Below are 15,365 nucleotides of genomic sequence, written 5' to 3'. Positions count from 1 at the left end.
ACGTCCGACAACGAGCTTCACACATGTCTCCCGCGTCCTGCTTCCTCCTTCAAACCCACTCCCCCACAGGCGCTGCTCCTAAGGCGCCCGGCCCGGCGGCCCCACAGGCCACAGGCCCGAGCTTCCAACCGCTCCAGAGCCTTCGCCCCATAGTCCGCCCACATTCCCATCCCCCGGGGGGGTGGGGAGCCCCGAGTCGCCCACCGAGGGGAGACAGGGAGCCCGGCGGGCTCTCTGCCCCGGGCCGACTTTCTCGCACCTTCTATTATCTGGAGCTCCCCTGCCCCTCGAGCGGGGACGCTGGGGGCCAGTCTAAGGGGAACTCGGGCCGGAGCCGGGGCGCCCGCGCCCCCTGAGCCCGGCGCCTCGGAGCCCGCGCGCCGGCCGCACCCCCCAACCCCGCGGGGGGCTCGCGCCGCGGGGGGCGGGGGAGGAGCGGCGCGGGCGCCGGGAGACGCCGCCAAGGCCGGCGCGCGGGGAGGGCGGCCGGGCTCGGCACGCGCCCTCCCTCGGCCGCTTTCTCTCACATAAGCGCAGGCAGAGGGCGCGTCAGCCATGCCCTGCCCCTGCGCCCGCCGCCGCCGCCGCGCAGCCCCGCGTTCCCCGGCCTCGCCGCCCGGCGCCGCCGCCGCTCTCGCCGCCCGGCCACCCGGCTCGCCCCGCCGCGGGGAGGGGGAGGCGGGGGCTCGCGGGCCCCGGGGGCGCCGCAGGGCGCGAGCCTCGCGGGGCGTCTGGGCTCGGCTATCCCTCGCTCCCCGAGCAGCCGAGCGGGGCGCCGTCCTCCCGCGCCCTCGCCTCACCTCGCGGGCCACGGTCGCGGGCGCTCGGATGTCCGGTTTCCTGTGAGGCGCTGCCCTGACCCCTCGGCTCGCGGGCGCAGGCGGTAGAGCGGCTCGCAGCGTCGCGAGCACCGAGCCCGGACCCGCTGCCGCCGCCCCGGCTCCGCGGGGTCCCGGGCGGCCCTCGGGGACAGGGCCGAGCCGCGAGGCAGCCTCGCCGGGGCGCCCGGCCCCCGCGCCCGTGGCCCGGCCACCATGCACTTGCTGGGCTTCTGCTCTGTGGCGTGTTCCCTGCTGGCCGCTGCGCTGCTCCCCGGTCCGCGCCGGGCGCCCGCCGCCGCCGCCGCCTTCGAGTCGGGACTGGGCTTCTCGGACACGGAGCCGGACGCGGGCGAGAACAAGGTGGGTGCGCTCTGCGGGGACCGTGGGGGCCTCGGAGACCGTAGGGACCCCGGGGAGGGGGTGGGGTTCGGGTCTCAAAGGACCCAGAACCTGTGCAAAGGATGGGCTTGTGTTTCACCTTGTGTGCGTTGGATCCAAAGTTGCTGAGCTGAGTGTAGAGTTTCTGAGAGAAAAGTTTTCTCCTTTTTTTCCACAGAAAGTTGTTACTAGATAGGAAAGCAATTTACGCCGAGTGCAGGGCTCGGAAGGTGGCTGGTGACCGCGCTCCAATAACCTACCGGCTGGAGAGCGGTCCCCGCCGGGGAGCCGAGCTGTGTTGGAGCCCGGGTTAACCCGCCGGGAGGGTTCTTTTCTTCCCTAGCAAGTGAGTTGGGACCTCAGCAGCTCCCAGGGCTTGGATGACCAGTCATCCGAGGCTGCTTTTTCTGGAGAGTTCGTCTTCTGTGGGATTAGTAATTGGGCTTGAGGGCATCAGACTTCAGATTCACCTGGAGAAGTTGGTCAAACTTGAGATGCAAGAGCATCTCAAATCACCATCAGGCATGGCTTTTCGACTTAGTAAACGCTGCATTTCTGAAATGTGGTCAAGAACTGTGAAAAGTAAGGTGGATTTTCTTGTTTGTTTGTCAATGAGATGTTTAACTCTTTGCCTGAAAAATGTTGCCAAGATGCTTTGGGGACAATCTGATTCCCAAATGTCATATATTATTTGTGTCTGCTCTTCTAAAAAAAAAATGTATGTTTACCTTAAAAGCTCAGATCTGACATAAGGATGGAGAATATGTTTAATAAAGTTCTTGAATTCATGAAAAAATTTCGTATTCCACATAAGATGGGAAGTCTCACTTCACACACTTTGCTGTGCCCCCTGGCTGGAACTGCTGCTGCTGCTACTGCTAAGTCGCCTCAGTCGTGTCCGACTCTGTGCGACCCCATGGACTGCAGCCCACCAGGCTCCTCCGTCCATGGATTTTCCAGGCAAGAGTACTGGAGTAGGGTGCCATTGCCTTCTCCGTGGCTGGAACTACATTGCAGCAATTTATTTCATCTGATGGCAGGAGTAGTGCTGGGCTTGTGTAAATGCTAACCTTGAGTTTGCTTTACTGTTTAGCATATATTGAATATGTACAAATTAAATTGCCTCCCCAGTTTTATTTTGAAACACACTTTTAAGATTGAGAAGACTGATTTAAAAAAAAAATACCTTTGTACTTAAATTTGGGGGAAAAAATTAAATGTTGGAATTTGTCATTCAGTGGGGTCAAGGAAAAAAACTATGGAGTAAAAACATATACACTAAAGTGCAGAAAAGGGTGTTTTATGTGACTTGTAAAATAATTTTCAACACAGATCTTTACATTGGTAAAATTACTGCCATAAGAATGTCTTCCTGTCCTCAGATGCCACAAGAAAATGTAGTCTTAGACCCACTAATGCTTCCTGCAGCTTAAATGCCTTGGATTTCATGATATTGATTCACTTTCTGTTTCCTCAGAGTTAAACTATTTCTTAAAAGTATGACTTAGGAAGAGAATTCCTCTCTACTGCCTAGGATAACTTACTTTGGTTTACAGTTAAGAAACTGAAATAGCAGGTCCAGTTAGAAGCCTATCCTGATAAGCCAAGAGTATGTGTAAGAGTCACTAACTCTGTTGGATGGATCTTGAGTGGAGGGGACCATATGTGTGCATGTGCATGTGTTTATATACTTCTCTGTTGGTTGGAGTTAATTTATTCTTAATTTTCAAAACTGTCTTCATTGGTGATTTAATTAAATTTTCCCTTTGCTGTGAAAACCTTTATGAGTTTTGTTGGCTTTTCATGGTTGACCATCCATAAAGCAGAGTATTATTCCCTCACTGAAGTGTTCCCCAGCGGTTGAGTATAAGCTTGAGAGAGCCTTCAGCGGAGCTGCTGTATCCTTGCCATGAAAATGCCAAGAGACATGGTCCAAAGACTCCATGTCTCTCCCTAGTGGACAAAACAAGTGCCTTATTTGGATATAAGCCCTGATAACAATCAGGAGCTAACTGTTAATTTTCTGTGCTCTACATAAACCTTAAGAAGAGAATTCAGAAGGTTAATAGAAGACTCTACATATACATAATCCCCAAGAAATGCAGATTTTTGTTAATTTACACTTCAGAATTATTTTTTTAATATTAAAATAGAAGACAGCTCACAAGGTGTGAATCATGTTTAACTATCCCATCCTTCACCTCACCCCCAAAGCCCCAAAGTGAAAGTTACTCAGTCATGTCCAACTCTTTGCGACCCCATGGCCTATATAGTCCATGCAGTTCTCCAGGCCAGAGTACTGGAGTGGGTAGCCTTTCCCTTCTCCAGGGGATCTTCACAAAAAATTGGGAGGTAAAATCACAAATGGAAACAAGATCTCTTTGTTCCTAGACTTAGGTTCCTTTTCTAGTTATTTATGGTTGTGAGTGAAGTGATAGTCTCTCAGTCATGTCTGACTCTTTGTGACTCCATGGAATATACATGGAATGCTCCAGGCCAGAGTACAGGAGTGGGTAGCCTTTCCCTTTTCCAGGGGATCTTCCCAATCCAGGGATCGAACCCAGGTCTCTGGCACTACAGGCGGATTCTTTACCAGCTGAGCTACAAGGGAAGCCCATGTATGGTTGTATGATTTACTAAAAACTTCTAAATTGTTTTTCCCAAGGATGTGAGTACAAGCAAGTCAATGTCAGAAAAGTAAGGCAGGTAGTTTTACCTAATTATGTAATTTAAATTAACTAGACATGTTGGGGTAAAATAAGGAAATATTTAAAATTACAAGCAAACTAAAAAAAAAAAACCTGCAAAACCTAAAAAAAGCACTAGATTACTAACTACAATTATTTGCCAACATGAGATTAGATAAAAATTCACTGTAGTTGAAGTTGAGTTTGTTTTTAAAAATTGATTTATGGAGTTGAATATGAGGTACCATTTCACACCAGTCAGAATGGCTGCAATCCAAAAGTCTATAAGCAATAAATGCTGGAGAGGGTGTGGAGAAGAGGGACCCCTCTTACACTGTTGGTGGGAATGCAAACTAGTACAGCCACTATGGAGAACAGTGTGGAGATTCCTTACAGAACTGGAAATAGAACTGCCTTATGATCCAGCAATCCCACTGCTGGGCATACACACTGAGGAAACCAGAAGGGAAAGAGACACGTGTACCCCAATGTTCATCGCAGCACTGTTTATAATAGCCAGGACATGGAAGCAACCTAGATGTCCATCAGCAGATGAATGGATAAGAAAGCAGTGGTACATATACACAATGGAGTATTACTCAGCCATTAAAAAGAATACATTTGAATCAGTTCTAATGAGGTGGGTGAAACTGGAGCCTATTATACAGAGTGAAGTAAGCCAGAAGGAAAAGCACCAATACAGTATACTAACGCATATATATGGAATTTAGAAAGATGGTAACAATAACCCTGTGTACGAGACAGCAAAAGAGACATTGATGTATAGAACAGTCTTATGGACTCTGTTGCAGAGGGAGAGGGTGGGAAGATTTGGGAGAATGGCATTGAAACATGTATAATATCATGTATGAAAACGAGTTGCCAGTCCAGGTTCGATGTACGATACTGGATGCTTGGGGCTGGTGCACTGGGACAACCCAGAGGGATGGTATGGGGAGGGAGGAGGGAGGAGGGTTCAGGATGGGGAACACATGTATACCTGTGGCGGATTCATTTTGATATTTGGCAAAACAAACACAATTTGTAAAGTTAAAAATAAAATTTAAAATAATTTAAAAAATAAATAAAAATTGATTTATGATTAACAAAAGGAAGAATTACTTCATATCATGAAATTCCACTTTCATTTCAAAAAATAGAAGTATTTTATTGGGTTAGACAGTTTAAATACCTAGATCCTTATATATATTTTTGAGTTCAATAAATGCAGGTGTGAGAGAATGAGGACTTGCTGTGTCTCAGCACTGCTGTCTTTTTTGGTGACCATAGAGGTCTTCACAAGTTCAGATCACCCCCTGGATACCATGCATACCTACACTGAGAGTAGGTGTTTAAATAACACGTGTTTAGGTTATATCTGCGATGTTGTGATTACCTATACATTTATTTCATTTTGTTTTCCACTACATCTTCGTGAGATGGGTGTTATATTTTTTATTAAAGATGATGAATCTAAGACTCAAATGATTTAACCAGGAGCAAGAATAGAGCTTTTTCCTTTAAAAAAAAAAAAAAAACTTTTGCAGCATATAGTTTAGAAAAGCGTGGTAATGGGTTAGAGCCTTCAGGGTTGCTAAAGGCCTATTACTCTCTTCCTCTTGTAAGTGGACCAGTATGCAAGGAGGCAGAGGAAGCATTGCTCTGCAGCCAGGATCCCCTCTTACATTCCCCACAATGGAACAATCTGAAAGAAACTGGGACTTTCTTCCAGGGTTCATCCCAAGATGCTCTCTGATTAAAGGTGGATCATAATGGCCTAATCCATAGTACTGTTAAAAGAATGGCTGCAGAGCTAGAGGCCTAACAACAATTTCTGACAATTACTATTTCTAAGTTGCACTAACTGTACAACTTAGAAATAATTCCTGTTTCTAAGTTCCACTAATATAACTTCAGTGAAATACAGGGATCTTACCTATGTGACCTTTCAGGAATAATAGGGTTTGAAAGAACAGACTTTAGTTGCAGAGGAATGATATGTCCTCCAACTTCTAAACATTACATTGTAGCCCCTTTTACCTGTTACATTATTCCTGCTACATTCTCTAAATACTTCAAAGGTCTACTTTTTGTTGCAGAACACCAATTTTAATAGTTGTGAATTAAGGTATCATTGATTTTTCACATCGGAAGTATAAATGTAGCAGAGAACTTTAAACAGTAAGAGATAATGATTGATTTATATTGCTAAAATTTACTGTAAATATTTTAGATTTGTCAGTGTCATCCTTTCTTCTGAAATTTACTCAAATGCAAATTATTCAGGAGGCTCCTATCCACAATTGATTTACTTAATTTGTAGTTTAACTGTTAGAGAAAAATTGCATTCATTTAATTTGCTTTATTGGGCATCCATCACAGAATCAAATAGGTGCCTTAAAATACCTTTTGTTGTGGGCTCTCACCCCTTCCTGGTACTGATAGCACTCCAGTAGCTGTCAAGTGTTAGAAGGGATCCCTGATGATTCCTTTTCTGCATTTCTGAAACCCCAGAGCTCATTTTCATACATTTATTTCGTTCTATAACCTTGACCTGATCTGACAAAAAGCTACATATAGTCTTTACTTACCCTCTAAGTTTGAATATATCTAAGCTTCATTGAAGAAACAGTAATATATTTATTTTTGAGATGCTGCCACAGACCGTGCTGGGTGTGGAGGGAGAATTAAAATACATATGTACTGGGTTTCTTGAAAAATTTTGGAATCTGCATTTATGTAATCCGCAGGGCTTGTGGTAAAAGATTGGAATGGAGAACTATTTTCTTCCAAAGGGCTTTCTTCCTCAGTCACCTGTTGCCTCATAACAGCCTAGAAGGAAAATTGAAAGACTCAAGAAGAAGGCCCTATGGACACCCCTACCTCTTACTTTACCCATTAGAACCAGGTTTATATACTTTTTACTCCAAAGTCTCATATTTAAATCTACTTCAATTCAGGGATGTTTTAATTAATCCTCACTAGTGGCAGCTTCAGTTATAAACAGGAAATTACTGTGCAGTGAGTGATGGAAAAAATGTAGAGTGAGTGATTCCTGTCTATAACAAGTATATCATCGTTTTTAAGAAACCAGAAACTTACTCATTAAAAATACCAGAAATGAGTTAATCTATAAATGTAGACAATTATAAGACATTTTGTAAGAGTCTCTTGCTTTACCAGAAGTCAGTGGCTAGGCTTCTGGGGGATGCATTGGCAGTCACGGGAAAGATGGGGTGATGTTGAGTCAGCTGTGAAAAATGGTTAAATGCTGGTTACAGAAAGGAGAGTGGGAGGGATATTTTGGATATTGAAGTGTGAGAGCAGAGGACAGAGGCTAGTAATGCCAATGCAGTCAGTGGGTGTTTGGGCAACTGGGAGCAGACCCATTTGGCTGGAGAGTCCAGAACTTCATGAGAAACAGAAATATTGTAGAAACTTCAGACTTCCTCAGAGTACCTGCTGTCCTCATTTGTTGACCACCCATACATGTTGTCTGAGTTCCTCTATATGCGCTGGACTTATGATGATAGTGATGACCACTTAACTTATGTAAGCGCTCATCACTGTTCTACTCAGAAGCATTTATAAAATACACTAATAACAGTCATCTTGGCTCTTCTGGCTTAGATTCCAAGCAGAACAAGCAGTATAAACAGTGGTCATGCTTAGATACACAGATACACACACACAGACGTACACATTCACCTCTTAATGGTTCTTCAAGCTGCCATCAATGGCTTAGATGTTCTTTCTTACCAAGTTAAATATTTTTAGACAGTCTGTTGAAATAATATATAAAAAACTTATATAAGATTGGATTTTCCATTGTTTATACACTTATTCTCAAATAAGCTAGCAATTAGAGAGAGAGAGAGAGAATCCTAAAGTGTCCTAGCAATTCCTTCATTTCAATCTGTTTACAAGTATCCCTATTAAAAGTAAGACCAGAATAGGGGCAGCAATGAACTATCACGTAAATAACACAATTACTTTGTACTCGCTGTTTTAATTTTTTAGTGCAGCAGAAAATTTACTCAAACCCAAAAGTCAGTTATTATAAAATGGATGTAATGAAAGAGGTATTCAGATGCATACCCTTCTGTAAATAGCAATGCTTCAGAGTTTAAAAGTCAGACTTGTCAGCAAGGTGAACTTCAGTACTGTCCTGGTTTGGATAGATCGGGAGGAGATGAATATTTTAGAGTAAACCAGGAAGATGTAATTTACCATTTCTATACTTGTAAAGATTGTAATTAGCCATTTATTTTGTAATTTATTTCACCTTAAAACTTGGTCCTCAAAATACCTCGGCATATGAAGAAACAGTGATATTCTTTAGCATGATTCTTCAGCTCTTTCCCACCTAATTTACTACATGTTTTCTTTTTATAAGCTTACTAGCAATTGTCCTGATTTCTGTAGTATGGGAACACGATGTTATAGGGATGTTTGATTTTGAGACAGTTGGGGGAAATCCAAGGTATTTGATCATTCAGTGTAGGAAGATTATGTATTGTAGACCTGCTTATAATACGCTTCCACCTGTCCTGTGTGCCAAGTTTGTGTCTGTCCCTGGAGGGGACATATCTAGCCGTAGACCACCAAGGCATGATGGTCGTTCCCTAAACTCCATACCTAAGTCACTGGGTAAAATGCCATATAATATCACATGAACTCATCCTGAATACTTTCAAAGCTCAAATACTTTGATGTTTATTAAAGAAACATACTATTGTTGCTACTTTAATGTGCAGACATCTCATCCCTATGTTATTAATTTGCACAAGATAGAAATATGCATTCTACATGATAGTGAAATCATCCCAGAATAGCTAAAAGATGAAAATATACTTTCACCAAATTAATGAAAAGACAATGGTAGAAGCTTATGTGCAAGAGTTAAGGGACTTCCCTGGTGGTCCAGTAGTTACGACTTCACCTTCCAGTGTGTGATGGAAGCAAGTTTGATCCCTGATCAAGGAGCTAAGAACCTTCATACATCACAGCTAAAACAAGCAAACTAACACCCTGCAAGAGCAACATTGCAACAAATTAAATAAAGACTTTAAAAATGGTATACATAAAAAAGCATTAAAAAGAGTTAAATTTGTGTAAATTTGTTCAGAAAGTATGATTGCCTTGCCTCTTTGGGGGTGCTTTTCTGAAATGACAACCGCAAAACATCCAGTCTGTGCTGTCACTCAGATGAATCTCAGAGTAAATACCTTCCTTCTCCTAGGGTGAGGCTGGGTTATCTCAGTTCCCTGATTGGCTCAAGAGAGTGGATTTTGTCTGATGGTTCTGTCTGCCAGTTCCAGACACTGAGGAAACTATGGATTTCTGGCACTGAACACTTGATGGTGATGGGGGTGCCACTGGAAGTGGTAAACAGACGGAAAGAGGAAATTCAGAGTAAGTGGTGGATACAGCTCCCAGCTCTTCAAGAGATAGTAACATGTTTTTACTTAATAACATTTTGAAAGTATCCACTTCCTTAGGATTCCAGTACAGATGTTAGTTGGAATATTTTAGGAACTTTTGATCAGATACCATATTTCAAAGCAGAGGAAGTTTTGCTGACTAAATCTGGAAGGAAGGATTTAACACTAAATAGATAACTCAACCAATATGTACATGAATAAAGAATTAGAGAATACATTATCTAAACATATCTACACATATCCAGGTACATTATCCATACAAATCTACATGCAGGTACTGAGATGATCTATTTTTAAAGTGATTTTCATATTTCTATCTCAGGACTTGAAAAATTGTAATTATAGAAAATGAAGCTATATTTAAGTGCTGATATATTTCTTCAGTTATAGGATGCAATTTTAAAATTTAATGTAATTTTCTTCACAGCAGTTTTCCATTCTCATTCTAATTTATTTTTCTAGTAAAAGGGCTATGCTTATTTTAGGGGGTCAGAAACAAGATTAAAATAACATTACTTTTTAGATATTCTTTTATAAGGAGAGGCAGTGTTCATGAAATTAATAATATTTTTGCTTCCAGTCTGCTTAAATACTTGAAATGGGTGAAAAATTTCTTTCAAAAAAAACAAAAAAAAAAACATGGTGTTTTAGAAAGATTCTCCAATATGAGTTGGTGCCACTTGGAGACAGGCAATGCTTACTCCCTCCTGGGACTGACTGGGAGAAGGACAAGTAGGCCATTTATCACCTCTTCAGCCAACTGGCGCTCAGAGGTTTAATACCTTTTTCAGAGATGACAAAAATAATTACCTTATTTAAAAAGAAGTGTTGGTGATAGCCCTGTAACCTTTCCTCAAGAAAATAGTGCATTTTTTCTCTTCCTTATTTATGTTTAAATGGAGTCTTTTCTTCCTCCCAATATCAAACCATCTCCTCTGCAAGTCCGAACAAAAATGGATGAGATTGGCAAATTACATTAGACCAAAATAGTAAAGAAAAGGATCTTGATTTTCTTTTAATTGGAATGACCACCCAGGTGCCATGAATTATATGATTAAATTCCTATAACCTGTAAAACAGATTATTTCCTCTTACTCAAAGTTCCTTGGAAATCGTTAATATCAAATACCAAATGTGAAGCTGTTTCAAACCACTGTGGTTTACTTTACTACAATAGCATTGCCCACATGGAATATTTTTAATTCCTTCTTTTTTGTTTGTGTCTGTTGTTTGTATTTAGTTACTTTATCCTTTTGAAAGTCTTCTTCCCAGTTTATGTTTGGAAAAATGGAGCACTTATGTAGATACATGTTTGCTTATGGGTCATGACATTTATGACTTCCCTAAAAAACAAACTAATTCTTGTGTCTCAGAGCCAAAATTTTAGTTTTGGGCTGATAGTGATTCACTGTTTGTTCTCTTTGAATCCTAAGTCTTTTAATTTGGATGTCCATCCATTCCAAATTAGAATTTTATCAAGGTCAAGATTATTCATGAGTCATAACCACTACACTTAAAGTTGGGTAATTGGAAGCTGCTTTAGATACACAGATTAAGCAAATAATGATGTCATAAATTAGTGCAAATGATTTCCCCCCCTAAACATTGGTAGCAGTGAGGCCTACTTGTTGGAGACCTATTCAGTGTTGCTTTAGGAATACAGGCTCTTGGGTCACAGCAACATGAGCATAGCATACAGTTGGACCCCTGCCTCTGACCCCCGGCGTCTGAATCACAGTTGAAGAGTCAGTCCCACTAGGTGGTTGGATACAGGAGAGCCAACTGTTCTATGCTGTTTATAGAATAAGGACTTGAGCACCTGTGGATTTTGGTGTTTGTGAGGGAGCTGGAGCCACGCCCCCAGATACCAGGGGATGGCTATGGGTAGTTACATTACTGTCACATGGCATACCATGGCGCGTAACTTACTGAATTCAGGATGAAGGCATTTGGAATCGGGGTTACCTTTTTGTATCATGCTTCTTGACAGTACAGGCTCTTCTGTAATCAATGGGGATAGTCACACTAGGGACCCTCAAGCTTCCTCTATCAGAAAACACTGAGATTTTAATTTTGCCTTCATATGTCAGTTTTTTAAAATTACAGTTTCCCTTAATGTTGATGTTCACTTTCTGACACCTCTGTAGTGACAAGAGGAGGAGATTCATGTACCTGATTTGCTCTCCTCCTCTTAGGGCTGAATGTGGGTTTCCTCCTCCCAGGACTGAAACTCAGACTGGCATAAATTTAATTTTCTCTTCAACATTGGAATGGTAACTCATAAACTAAGAGATGTGCTAGTGAAGTGAAAGGGGCTCAGTCATGTCTGACTTTTTGCAACCCCGTGGATTATACAGTCCATGGAAATCACCAGGTCAGAATACTGGAGTGGGTAGCCTTTACTTTCTCCAGGGGATTTTCCCAACCCAGGAATTGAACCCAGGCCTCCTGCATTGCAGGCAAATTCTTTACCATCTGAGCCACAGGGGAAACCCAAGAATACTGGAGCGGGTAGCCTATTCCCTCTCCAGCAGATCTTCCCAACCCAAGAATCGAACATGGGTCTCCTGTATTGCAGGCAGATTCTTTACCAACTGCACTGTCAGGGAAGCCAAGGGATGTGCTAATGTGATATTAAATCAAACATTAAATCTGTGACACTCAGATGAAGCGTACGCTCCACCATGTGCATTGCTGTGTGGCACGTGCTTAGTGAATGGGTTATAATTGAGTTTTAATAGGCAGCTCCGAAAACTGCCAGCCTGTCAGGTGCCATTAGTCTGCACATCAAGAGTTCCCATTAAATATACTTATGTTTAAAACTTTTCAGTTTTTAATAAATTCTCACCAAGACATGATTATGGATTTCAGTGTGTGCTACTATGAGTTTCATTGGGACCTAATGGTATATAAATCTCTGAAGCTATATGATTTTTACCATAGTTCACTGGAACATTGCAGTCTAATCATATTTAGGTTCAGTCTTTTTTCAGAACAGTTTCTGTTTTGCTAAAACTAAACTATTATCACTTTGTTCATTAAATCCATTTTTTAAAACTATCTAGGTGCTTTCCTTTCCCAAGGATGTGATCTGTTGTGTCCTATGTACAGTAGAAAAAAATGTACAGTAACTCCACGATCGTGATCTTGAAGGTCAAAAAGACTCCTGATCTAGAAATCAGTATTCACTCCAAAGCATCCAGTTTGATGACATGCCCTTGGGTGCTGATAAGATATGATAACACTAAAGTTTCAGACTTGCGTTACATACCCTTCAGTGTAAATTACACATTCTTTTTTTTCCATTTCTTCCATATTTTTACTCATATGATATTTTGCACATAAATATTTTTGAACACACTATAAACAACTATTGCTCATTACAAAAATAAATGCCCACCACTGTCAGGAGTTATTCATCGTTTATACCACTTTGTGGTGGTGGTGATAGTGTCATTCATTCACCAAGTTGTGTCCGACTCCGCGATCCCATGGACTGCGGCTCACCAGGCTTCCCTGTCCCTCACCATCTCCCAGAGTTTGCCCAAGTTCATGTCCATTGAATTGGTGATGCCATCCAACCATCCCATCCTCTGTGATATATCCACCTTGTGGTACAGTATATAAATTTCATGCTACAAAGAACAGTGACGTCAGATTTTCTTAGAGTAGACTTAAATTTTTTTTTTCAAAATCAGATTCTACAGTCTCTATTGTCATTTTACCTCAATACATCTTCCCACTATTTTGATGCATAAATTATGCTTTTATATTATGGTGGTTTCAATTTTAATATAATATTGCTAGCTTATGGCTTGATAAACATATTGCACCCATAAATATAGAAATTCACAGTGTGTGTGTATGTGTGTGGTGTGGGTATATATCTATGGCATTTAGTGTGAAGAACCAGAATTTTTTCCATACTCATCAGTTTTTTTGTTTATGTTTCTGGTGGTAGGGAGGGAAGTCAGTCTTTGCCAACATGTAAAATGTATAATAATTTTGTCAAGCTAACTCATTTCATTGCTACAATTTGAAATCAGGAAGTTGTGGGGGATCGATCTAGAGTTTATGAGGAGAAAGAATATGTGAAAATGAGGCACTCTTGGGGAATTGATAAGGTGAGTTTCTGTGTGTGTAGAGAAGAGGGTGTTTTGGATCAGAGAAAAAGTTTGCAGCAGAGAGTTGAAGCATGGTTAAAATACATTTGAGTTATGTTTAGTTATCAAAACCTGACTGCAGTGAGACTGATAATTAAAAGATGGACATAGTTTATAATAGCCCTTGTAAATCTTTAGATGTTCAACAAAATGACTTGCTCTTGAGGCCAGATGATTTAATCAAAATTATTTAATTAGGTAATGCCTGCTTAATCAACATTTGATTATAATAAATGTCATAGGACTAAATAATTTGGGATTGCAGGTTCTTATTGCTGGAGAAAGAATACATTTTTTCATTTATTAGGCCATCTTAAGGGACAGTTTTCCCTCCAGTAGCATTTTTGTCTCTTGAATAATAGAATAACAGAAGAGGGTCTTTTTTTTTTTTTCTTTTTTTTTTAGAAGAGGGTCTTATTATTTTATTTTTTCCCTAAATATATTTTTTCTTTACTTTTGGCATTATCTTTATTGCTTCCAATTATGACTGTGAGCAAATTGCAATAGAAATGCTTTGTAACTTCTAGCTTGGTTTAGTCATCAACGCTCACCAGCAAACGCATGTATTGTGAGAAAACTGAGTTAGCCACAACTAGACCATCAGCGGCACCCCACTCCAGTACTCTTGCCTGGAAAATCCATGGACGGAGGAGCCTGGTAGGCTGCGGCCCATGGGGTCGCGAAGAGTCAGACACGACTGAGCGACTTCACTTTCACTTTTCACTTTCATGCATTGGAGAAGGAAATGGCAACCCACTCCAGTGTTCTTGCCTGGAGAATCCCAGGGACAGCGGAGCCTGGTGGGCTGCCGTCTATGGGGCCGCACAGAGTTGGACACGACTAAAGCGACTTAGCAGCAGCAGCAGACCATCAACACATGAAGACACAATGTCTTCTGTTCCCCAGGCGCCATTTTGTGCCTATTCATGCATTATTCTGTTTAAAGTTCAATATTTTGCTGATTATAATTGTAGGCAAAGTGAAAATCTATTTCATTTTGAATTGCAAATAGAAAAGACATCAAGTTCTTAGATCTAAAAACTTATTTAGACTATGATTATAACTTAAAGCAAGATGAGCTAAAGAAGTAGATTTCTGGGCACATTTTGACTACAAAATATATATACTTTATGTATACCAAGAGTAGCTTTTATCTGTATCTGTCACTTTCTAAGATTCATTAATTTATTCATCAAGCAGTTATTGCTTTCTGTGTATTAAATAAAGTCTAAGGAAAACAATTCTATAAAATTTCAAAGTATAAACTATTTCATATCATTACAAGTTTTATGTGTGTATAATAGTGACTTGTTTTTTGACAAATATAGACAAGAAATTAGACTTCTGTGAAAAGTGACAACTAGTTATCTATTACAGTGCCCATACAGTGCCTTTTAAAATTCAGTGAATTTAAAACACCTCCTGTCCAGTAATGCCAAATAATAAGTAGCAAAGTATGGCATATTTTTTAATGAAATGAACAATACTGTGTTGTCGACAGTTAGAGACTAATTAAAGTACATAATCTGATAATTCCAAATAGTAACACTTTATGAAACTTATAACAACAAATCCAAGTTGTTCACTTTGATATATTAAAAAAAAGACAAAGTCAAACAAAATATGATAAAACCCAGATAAAAATAACCTAATGACAGTACTAATCACTGGATCATAGCATCGAGTTTTACTTACTACCAGTCCTTTATCCAGGGCTTGATTCAGGGGCTCAGGATCAGGCAGGGGTGATCTTCTCTGTCTTGCTTCTTTCCTTTCCCTCTTGCTGCAGCTCTTGGAAGACTGGTCTGTACGTGGCCTCCACAGTATCTATGAAACATGGCAGGGGGCATAAGTACAGCTCTTTTCTCCTCT

The 15,365-nt window shown here is 41.2% G+C and overlaps 1 protein-coding gene across 1 annotated transcript in view; it reads left to right on the top strand.

Annotated features, from left to right (window-relative positions):
- The first annotated feature begins 1,015 nt into the window (after positions 1 to 1,015).
- VEGFC (vascular endothelial growth factor C) overlaps positions 1,016 to 15,365 on the top strand; it is an 86,205-nt gene continuing 71,855 nt past the window's right edge. The window contains exon 1 of the mRNA XM_061404114.1: positions 1,016 to 1,181. Within this exon, the coding sequence (XP_061260098.1) occupies positions 1,035 to 1,181 (147 nt within the window). The 5' untranslated portion in view covers positions 1,016 to 1,034. The remainder of the gene's footprint in view (positions 1,182 to 15,365) is intronic.

Source organism: Bos javanicus, chromosome 27 (genome assembly GCF_032452875.1).
Source record: "Bos javanicus breed banteng chromosome 27, ARS-OSU_banteng_1.0, whole genome shotgun sequence".
Classification (NCBI taxonomy): domain Eukaryota; kingdom Metazoa; phylum Chordata; class Mammalia; order Artiodactyla; family Bovidae; genus Bos; species Bos javanicus.
The sequence above is the reverse complement of the archived record's forward strand: the minus strand, read 5'-3'. Positions and strand labels throughout refer to the sequence as shown.